The 10574-nt window shown below is 37.0% G+C and overlaps 1 protein-coding gene across 1 annotated transcript in view; it reads right to left on the minus strand.

Moving 5' to 3' along the window:
- The window catches only part of LOC100253599 (DExH-box ATP-dependent RNA helicase DExH11), a 78354-nt gene extending 68404 nt beyond the window's left edge, over positions 1–9950 (minus strand). The window contains exons 1-4 of the mRNA XM_010652644.3: positions 9667–9950; positions 700–957; positions 231–491; positions 53–121 (exon numbers count right to left, since the gene is read on the minus strand). Coding sequence (XP_010650946.1) covers positions 53–121; positions 231–491; positions 700–957; positions 9667–9801 — 723 coding nt within the window. The 5' untranslated portion in view covers positions 9802–9950. The remainder of the gene's footprint in view (positions 1–52; positions 122–230; positions 492–699; positions 958–9666) is intronic.
- Positions 9951–10574: the final 624 nt, after the last annotated feature.

The following is a 10574-nucleotide window of genomic DNA, read 5'->3' on the forward strand; positions in this document are numbered from 1 at the left end:
GTTGAAAAAGGATATATAGTTTATATGAGAAAACTGTATTGCAACAACTGACCAGATTTTCCTCTGATTTTCCCTTGAGTGCACTCTGGCCCTTGTAGACTTTCCATGAGTGAGAATAAGCCTACAAAAAAAGGCAACATATAAGAATATGGATATTTATGAAATAAAATACAAGATTTTAATAAATAAACAAAAAAAATTTGCCTGGGATTTTATAAAATCGAGTTCACCTTGAGATCACCAAGATCTAACCCTTGCTTAAAGCTTGGAGGAACAACCAGAGCAGGCCCACCATTAAGAACCTCCTGTACCCATTCACCATTAGAAGCACCAAGAGGAGGAATCCTGTCCAGAGATTGAGAATCATCCAAACCACCCGGACGGAAAGGGCGATTATTGATGCTTCCTCGTATGAAATCCTTTGCTGGTCCAACCATGCGGGGCAGAGGACCAGTATCCTGAGCCCCTACCATTAGATCTGATACCTCAACCTAAACAATTAAATAAGCAACTTCCAAAATGAAGTTAGAAACAGGAAGGTAACAACAACAGCAATGACAACAATGAAGAGACTGCCATAACCCTCTTTGTATTTTATTTAAAATATATATATATGCAATCAACGTGATCTTGATTTCTTGTGTTAAGTTAATAGAAGTGTCTGTGTAAGAGAACAAGCACAATAAGCAGCCAGCATACCTCTTCTGATATGGGTTCCCATTTTCCTGAAGCTGATTCTTTCTTTGAACGTCTGAAGGGTAATTCCCATTTCTGGACCACCACTGACCGTGGCAATGATGGCTCTAGAGGTACTTTTGCCCTATCAAACCAGTCAAAATCCCACTGTCTTCCAACCTTTTCTGGAGAAAACTCATCAGGGTCCAATCTTGGCAAGAGATACGTGTCCTCTATATACTCTTTTATAGTTTCAGGTGTTTCCCTAGCAAATGCAGGTGGCTGAAACAAAAGTAAACATAATTACCAGGAAGAATAAAATAATTGGCACTTTGATATGGAAATTCTATTCACAAAATATAGTTCAACTTTTTTCATTAAAGAACATTTGCATTAACCTCTGGCTACATATACTGTTGCCATATACTTCACGAATGTCACCCTTAATTTCCCCAAAGATTTTTAGTGCTACTGCTATGAAGTCTTTATAGTTTTACCTGATAGTTTGAGAATGGACTATAAATCTGATAAAAATGGGAGCTTATGCAAAGCTGCAAGGGGAGAAAGAATCAACACCTTCAATTTATAAAAACCCCTTTCTAAAGGACCAAACAGAGCCCAACAAAGTATTTTTGCTCTTCTTTATAATCTTAATAACTGCAAGTTACAAATAACTTCCAAATTGTGATCCATATACTCCTTTTTTGTAATTATTTTCCACAAGCTCCAAAAGATTATTCATGAATGCCTGTTTATGAATTCAGTGATTCCCTAATGAAACTTTTTGGAGATCTCATCACTGGATTTTTTTCTGCAAGTATAAACATTTTCTTTTCTTCCACTCAGAGGTTCAACCATGTGAATGCTCTAGTGCTTGGACTATTAAGGCTGAGATTTTTTCCTAATTTAAACTCATAAAAACAGCAGTTAAGGATAGATTCAGGATTAAGAAAATAAGGAAATTCTTTAATGTAATTTCCGTATATTACTACTGATTTCTAGGATTTCCTGTTATACACGTTTTTTTTTTCTTTTTCTCATACATGCATACTGTATCTGTTCATATTGTAAAGTATCAGAAAAATTCTTTCTCAATAGAATAAAAAATGTTTTATTCAGTTTTCTTCATGGCGGAACACATGATATCAAAGCTTTCAGGGTTCAAAGGGAGGAGGAAGATAGAGTGATATGGACAGCTTCAAATAATGGGGCTTTCTTTGTCAGATCCCTTTATTCTATGATGGAGCCGGGGGGCCTTTCTTTGTTCCCTAGTGAAAGAATTTGGAGGGCAAGAGTGCCTCCCAAGGTAGCTTTCTTTGCTTGGGAGGCTTCTTGGGGTAAAGTTTTAACACAGGAGCAACTTCAAAGGAGGGGGTTCTCTTTGGCAAACAGGTGCTTCCTCTGTCTATCTAAAGAAGAAACAGTGGATCATCTTTTACTGCATTGTGTCAAGACGCAGGTCCTATGGAACCTCCTTTTCTCTCTTTTTGGAATATCTTGGACTCTTTCGTGTACAGTGAAGACAACCCTTCTTGGGTGGAATGGAGGGTTTGTGGGAAAAAGACGCAAGAAGGCTTGGCAGATGGCGCCTTTATGTATTTTTTGGTCAGTTTGGAAGGAGAGAAATAGGTTAGCATTTGGGGATGAGGACCTTTCGCTTCAAAGGTTGAAATATTCTTTTGTATGTAATCTTTGGTTTTGGGTCAGGGGTTCCCTAGCAGAGAGTCATTCTTCTCTTGTAAGTTTTGTAGACTGGTTGGCTCCTAGTTAGGGAAGGTGGTGTGTATACTCCCTGTATACCTAGAGGGCACCGGTTTTTGGTGTTTCCTCTTTTCGTTTAATATACTTCTTTTACTTATCAAAAAAAAAAAACACATGATATCAAAGCAGGTTCCTTACAGATTTTTCTTTTTTTTCTCTGTTCTCCTTTGCTTTCATCCACAAAATAGATACTGCCAACAGTATTATATTTCTCTCTATTTTTCATCATCGGAAACAAAGATTGCACTATACCGGTCATCAGGTGTTTGTTTTATTGGCCATACTTGATGCTGCCCCTTCATATCAGCCTTTCACTCATTGTTTTTTCCCCTTCCATTGAGAAAGTATTACAGTTTGTTTCTGCCCTGTTTTTCATGTCATTTTGCTGATCACTTTTTCCTCTTCTATTGAGGAGTATTACAAACTGATTCTAGCCCATCATTCACGCCTTTCATTTTTCATTCTATAGCCTAAAAACCAGGTTAACCCCATTCATATTACCTTATTATTAGATTCTTTCTTTTAATCCAGTCCGACTTCATCCTGTCCTGCTTCTATAAACATGACAGAACCTTCAAAACCCAGCACCACAAACCCTCAAACTCCTTCACATAATGATAATCTTACCCTTCAAATCTCCACTATGATATTGAATGGAAAAATTTTTATGGAGTGGTCTCAATCAGCCAAAATCTCTTTGATGGGAAAAGGGAAATTTAAGTATGTTAATGGTGCCTTACCTACCCCAGTAGTCACAGACCCGATTTATGAGGCTTGGGAAATTGAGAATTCCCTTGTTATTCTTCTCCCTACAGTGCATAATATCTGGACGGCAGCGAGCAAGACGTATTCGAAGGTGGGATCTGCTTCCCAAATCTTTCAGATTAAGAGACAAATCCAGAAAACCAAGCAGGGAGCTTCAAGTGTAACTAAATCTTTTAATATTCTCAAGGGATTGTTAATTGAAGTGAATTTGTACACCAACCTAGAAATGGAGTCACCAACTCATGCAAGGTGGGTAAAAGAGATGCTTGAATAGGAAAGAGTTTAGCAGTTTCTTTTGGGACTAAATCCTCAATACAATTAGGCCTGTGATCATGTGTTGGGAAAGGAAGTTTCCCCTGATCTAGATGAAGCATTCATCCTTATACAAGGTGAAGAAAGTCATAGGAAGTTAATGGGAAAAAGGATGAGGATTCCAGCCTGACTACTGAGACTTCTGTCCTAAAAATCAACGACACTGAAAAAGCTCTTACTGCTGAACAACCCAGGAATTTCAGGAGGAATAACCAGCATGATAATATGTGGTGTGACTTATGTAAAAAGTCACACCACACTAGAGAAACTTGTCGGTAGCTTCACGAGAGACCTGGGAATGCGCCAAGTCAAAAAAGGCAAAATGGAGGTGCTACCCATGCCTTTAATGTTAGACCTACTGAACAGAAAATTGTGAACCATGGAGGCCAAGAGGCCAAGCCTTTCACAAAGGAGCAATGGGATTTACCACACCGTGCCATCAACCAATCTAAGAGTCAATCAAATCCTTCCCCTACTTGTGTTTTAGCCCAGCAAGGTAATTTCAAAATGCTCTCAATGTCATTCTAAGTAATAAAGTCTCTTGGATCATTGACTTAGGGGCTTCTAAGCATATGATCAGTTGTTCTAATTTATTTACTTCATATTTTCCATGTTTTAGGAGACAAAGAGTATAAATTGCTAATGGAACATCATCATCAATTGCTCAGAAAGGGTCTATACCTATTTCAAAAAACTTGGCTTTAAATTTTGTTTTTCATGTTCCTAATTTGTCTTGTAATTTGTTTTCAATCGGTAAATTTACTAAAGATAGTCATTGTGTTGCTAAATTCTTACCTCATTGTTGTGAATTCTAGGACTTGGATTCAAGAAGGATGATTGGTAGTGCTAGAGAGATAAATGGGCTGTACTACTTTGAGGGTGAAAATCTCTCGGAGAGACAAGCTCAAGTGGCAAATCAATCTTCGACTAAACAAAATTTGTTATGGTATTTTAGATTAGGGCATCTCAACCTTTCTTATTTCGAGCGTTTGTTTTCCAAAATTGTTCAAAAACAAGTTTCAAAACTTCAGTGTGTTTTGTGAACTTTCCAAACATCAAAGGGCTCAATTCTGCCACAACCATATGAAAAACATGTTCCTTTTGTCCTTGTGCACAGTGATATATGGGGACCCTAGAAAGTGAACAACATTGCACAAACACAATGGTTTATCAATTTCATTGATGATTACACACATTTGTATTGGGTATACTTGTTAAAGGAAAAATCCGACATTGAGTGTTCAAAAACTTCCATGAGATAATGCAAAACCAATTTGGAACAAAAATAAAAGTGTTATGGACTGAAAATGGGAAATAATACTATTCCTCTATCCTTGGCACATACCTTTCAACAAATGGTATGTTCACCAATCTTCTTGTATCAAAATATCCTTACAAAATGGAATAGCAGAAAGAAAAAATAGTTACCTTCTTAAGGTAGCTTAATCGCTCATGTTCACAAATCGTGTCCCAAAACAATAGGATGCCTTCTCGAGTCCTCAGTTTTGCAACACCTATGTCTACTTTCACTCACTCAATTTTACCTTGCCACAAAATTATTCACTTTTCTTCCTCCAAAAATCTTTGGCTACACAACATTCGTTTATGACCATGATCCTCATCATAGCAAACTTAACCCTAAAGCCATTAAATGTCTCTTCCAGGATACTCCCCAACCCGAGAACGGGTACAAGTGTTATGATACTATCACCAAAAAGATGTTTGTCAATATCGATGTCACCTTTCTGAAAACCAACCATATTATGCCCACACTCACCTTCAAGTGGAGAATTCTAGTGAAGCCTCGTTATGGGAAACCATTCCTTTACCCGCCTCATCACTCGAGAGAATGCCTTCTATTTTTGTTCAATGACCTATCCATTCTCCTACCCCTTCCTCACCTTTGTCGTCTCCCTTGTCCAGAATGCCAACACAACAACTAAGGGGAGAAGATTTGCAGCAACAAAAGCTTCATGTCTACTCTAGGAGAACTGATCCGAGGAGGACTATTCAATCATCAGTGCACTACCAAGAACCCAAACCAATATCCATTGATCTAGAATGCACAAGAAATTTTTATTCTTCTCCTGTTGTTGATGATCTTGATTTACCCATCACTCTTGGAACAGGAACTAGATCCTATACGCTTCATCCAATTTCAAATTTTGTGTCCTATCATCGTCTCCCACATTCATATAAAGCTTTTTTGTCCAATATGTCCAATGTAGTTGTTCCTAAGTTAGTGTAGGAAGCCCTCATTACTCCTGAATGGAAGAATCTGATCATAGATGAAATTAGGGCACTTAAAAAAAATGGAACTTAGGATTTGATGAAGCTACCACAAGGAAAGCCTCACGTTGGATGTAAATGGGTTTTTAAGGTGAAGCATAAACTAGATGGGACTGTTGATCGATTCAAGGCAAGATTGGTGACAAAGGGATATACCCGAACATATGGAATTTACTATCAATAGACATTTGCACCAATTGCCAAGATGAATACTATGAGAGTTTTACTATCCCTCACAACAAATTAAGGCCGAGATTTTTTTCTAATTTAAACTCATAATATCTGGTAGTTAAGGATAGGATTAGGATTAGGAAAATAAAGATTATTCATTAATGTAATTTTCATATATTACTATTGATTTCTAAGAGTCCCTGTTGTGCATTTTTTTTTTCTTTTTCCTATATATATTTTGCATCTATTCATATTGTAAAGTATTAGAAAAAATCTTTCTCAATAGAATAAAAAATACTTTATTCAATTTTTTCCATGGTTGTACACACAATTTATTTATTTATCCATTTTTTATTTATTTATTGGATAGGCAAATGGTTATTGCATTGATGGAAAGTGTTTAATAGAAAGAAGGAGCGCACCTTAGGTACATAAAGGGCATACCATACAAAATGAGCCAAAGTGGTAAAAAACCAAAGGGTAAATTACAAAAATCACCCATGTACTTTCACTCAAGTATCAATTTATCCATTAAACTTTTTTATAGCAATGTCAACCTTAAATTATGTCAAATGTCAAATAGGCTCTTCTGTTTGGATTTTCCGTTAGAAATTGATGAAAAAAAAAAAAAAACTCATGTAACAAGTGCGTAGACAAAATGGACATATCCAAACATATCACAAAAAAAAGAAAAAAAATTATGTCAATACCCACATAATTGTTGTACGAGCTTTCCATCTGTCAAAGGACAGTTTTGCTGTCCACACTTCTTTCTTTATTTTAGCCCACACTTCTTTCCTTATTTTAGCCCACAATTGTTTCCTTATTTCTCCATTTATTATTCTATACAGTTAGCATACATTATTTGACAGATTATAGTTTACATGTATAGGGCTAGAATCATGCAGGAATTTATTTGCTTTTATTTGCTTTCCATGTATAGCATCATTGTAAAGTCTATATATAATATACAAAACTCAAGGCCAAGGTATTCGGCCATTCACACAATATTTTGACACCATCAACATTTAATGAAAATCTTAATGGAAAAATACATTATACATTTAGGCATGTGCTAGGCACTTTTACATAATTATTTTTTCCTATCAAAAAAAATATCACACATTTAGGCATAATTTAAGGTTGGTATTGCTTAAAACAAATAATAGGATGACTTTTATAATTTACCCAAAAACAAAAACAAACATCCTCAAGTAAAAATAGCTATCTAGACCCTAACCACTCAATGAAGTTCAACAAGAACAAAGAACCATTAAAAAGACATTGATGGGACCATTAGAAGAGGATGTACACAAAAAATTTACTAAGTGATCCAATCACTTCACACCATCAAAGGATAGCTATTGCCTTCATGTTAGCCAACCGATCTAAAACAAGCATAGAGGGTTGTTCTCCAAACTTTCCTCTTCTTTTTCCCCACAAAACACCCATTTCAACCTTGAACAATTTCTCTCACTAAGGTAGGGAGAGTCAAAGAGCAAAAACAAGCAAACAAAAGATACCATGGTCCTCTTATTATCTTGTTGTGGATGAGGATATGGATAGTCGGTTCAACTTCTCTCTTACACATATAGCAATGATTAACAAGAAGTCGTCATCTTTTTTTTTTAGGATCTAAGGTTAAATGCTTCCCCAAACTACCTTCCAAGCACCCAAAAAAAACCCCGCCTTGGAAAGGGACAACAAGCTCTAAACCTCCTTTCAGCGGAAAACCTCTCCTCTCTCCTCATAGGACTTCCTAAACAAACATCCAACATTATCCAACTCTTAATCTTGGAATGGCCTTAAGAAACATCAATTTCAGAGCCCTTGCTCACTTAAAGCCTCCCAAACATCAACAGCAACCACACCAATCATCTTGTCAAAACTTTAACTCTTCTCCTATTGCATATCTCTAACTTAGTTTTGACATGGAACACCCCCTACCCTCTTTTAATTATCTTTTTTTTTATATAGGTAAATAAGAATCGAATAAAACGAAATAAAGTATACACGTCGTATACAAAGAAAACAAAAGACAAAGAAGGCATGAAGACACAAAAACCCGCTACCAAACCACAAAGTCTACCAAACCAATGTCATAGCCCTCTTTTAATTATCTTCCACAAACCAATGTCATAGCCTCCCTTCCAACCTATCAAAAAAAAATGTCATAGCCTCTCTTCGTTTGTGAGAATACCAACCTCTTGACTCTTTGCCATACTTTTCCCTCTATCTGCCTCCATAGAAAGTCCATTTTGGAAGCAAAACTCTAACACCATTTTCAACACAAGACTTTGATGAAGATGGATAAGGCTCTAATTCCTAGATCACCTTCTTGTAATCCTTACAAATGGACAACCACTTTACTATGTGGGATTTCTACTCGAAGGCACCAGCCACCCCCCAACCCCACCCCCCAAGGGAAAAAAAAAGGGAATTCAATTGGATCTTTTGAAGTATCAAGCTCGTGACTCTACGGGCAATGAAGAGGGGCATGAATAAAAAAAGTAAACTGGAAACAATATTTCTAAATAAAGCAAGCCTCCCACCCTTAGAGAGGTATTACCGCTACCACCTTGACAACTTTGTGTAAAACCTTTCCTCTAGCACATCCCAAACCACATATCATTTAAATGGGGCTCCAAGAGTAGACCTAAATATATGGTAAGCAACTTCCCTACCCTACAACCTATCAAGAATGCTAGAGTCCCTATATTCGGTACCTCCCCAATGGAAACTAATTCATTTTCTCCATGTTAACTCTCAAACCCCGAGGAAATCTCAAACCAATCCAACACAAGTAAGTTAATTTTTCTTTGCAGGGATTGCAAAAATGGAAAGCATCATCCACAAAGAAGGGATAGGAAACCTCCACACCCTCTCCTTCCCTACCTCCCAGCCTTCAGCCTTGTATAAAATCACCCTCCTCAAAAGAAAAGTAACAGCCTCCACTACCAAAACAAACAAATAAGAAGAGGGGGGCTCCCCCCTCCCAGCTTGCCATAAAACAATAATTTGATCATTTGCTTTGAGATCATTGTGAAAAGCCCTGGAATAACCCCCTACCTTCCCAATTGATTGTTGAGAGAGCAAATAGAAACTAATAGTTGTATTAGATTCAGTTCAGCGAAGGTTTTGTTTCCTCGTTTCACGGTTAATAAAAATCCACCATTCAAAACTGCAATTCCTTTTCTTTCCCTTGGTTTTCTGAGCCGCCAAACACTAAAATAAGGATTAAAATGAAACCCAAACTACTGTTGTAATAACACCCCCAACCAGCCCCAACCTCCAGACAGTGAAAAAAAATAAAAGGGCAAGCATTAACCTCGCCTGGCTGCTGAGGAAAAAAAAACACAAAATAATATAACCAAATTTCTCTTTCATCATCTGAGCCCAATAAATAAAAAATCTGCACACAACTCAGCACAGTTTTTCATTTCAGAACAAAAACCAACCCAGATATAAAACACAATATAATTAATTTTCTCCTCTTTCACTCATTTTTTCCTCAAAAACCAAGCAAAGGTTCTGCAAGATACGAAACCCTAAAACCACAAAAAAAAAAAAAAAAAACTCATTCAATCCATACAACTACAATTCATTCCAAACTTTCAGGCAATAAAAATTGCAAAACACAAACTTGACAAAAACAAAGTAATGCACGAAAAAAGGTTTGAAACGAACACTGACCGAGATGAAATCTGGAAGCGAGCTCAGAGGGTTGGGGCGTTCGACCGGCGGGAGAGGCTCCAGCCGGAGATGGCCGCTGTGACCGGAGAATCCGACCCGGAAAGAGGCATCGTGGCCCACTTGGATCCGATTCATTTGGTGTAACGGATACTTTTACTGTCGCCAACAAATTGATCCTCCGGCTTTTTGGCTTTCAATAGAAGTGGAGCATTTGAGTGAGAAGCAAGGAAAGGACATAGTTCATCTGCGCTAGAACAGCGATGCGGACTTTTTGGGTGATTTGACGGCCGTGGACGGGTTTTAAGGTTTTACTTGACCTCGCCGGTAACTTGGCTGCTGACGTGGTGGTGCCATGTCATTCATTGCCACGTCGTTATAACGAGTCTCTCCAATCCATGCAATTTGTCTTCCTTTCTTACTCTTTTTTTTTTTTTTGCCAGCCTAATCAGGGCAAGATGTGTTGGGCTTTTTTAACTTCTGTAGCAGTTTTAAAAAATAATTTTTAAAAAATGGTAGTTGAGAAAATATTGATAGATCTACGGCAGTTTTTGTCACGTGGAAAGTGTCTTTTGAAGAGACACCTTCCATAATTTTTATGGAAGAAGTAAATTTAAGTTAAAGGTGTCTCTTGAATAAACATCTTCTACAATTTCAGAAATTTTGATTTATATTAAAGGTGTCTCTTGAAAAGACACTTTCCACGTGGTAAAAAATTTGACAAATTTGAATGTCTCGTAATTTTGAAGCTAAAGATGTTGCTTGAAGAGACAACTTCTACAATTCTTAAAAATTTTAATTTATACAAAAGGTGTCACTCTAAGAAACACTTTCCACAATTCCACAAATTCCAATCTATATATACTAAAGGTGTCTCTTCAAAAGACACCTTCTACAATTCAAAAAAATTG

The sequence above is a fragment of the Vitis vinifera genome, chromosome 6, assembly GCF_030704535.1.
Source record: "Vitis vinifera cultivar Pinot Noir 40024 chromosome 6, ASM3070453v1".
NCBI lineage: Eukaryota > Viridiplantae > Streptophyta > Magnoliopsida > Vitales > Vitaceae > Vitis > Vitis vinifera.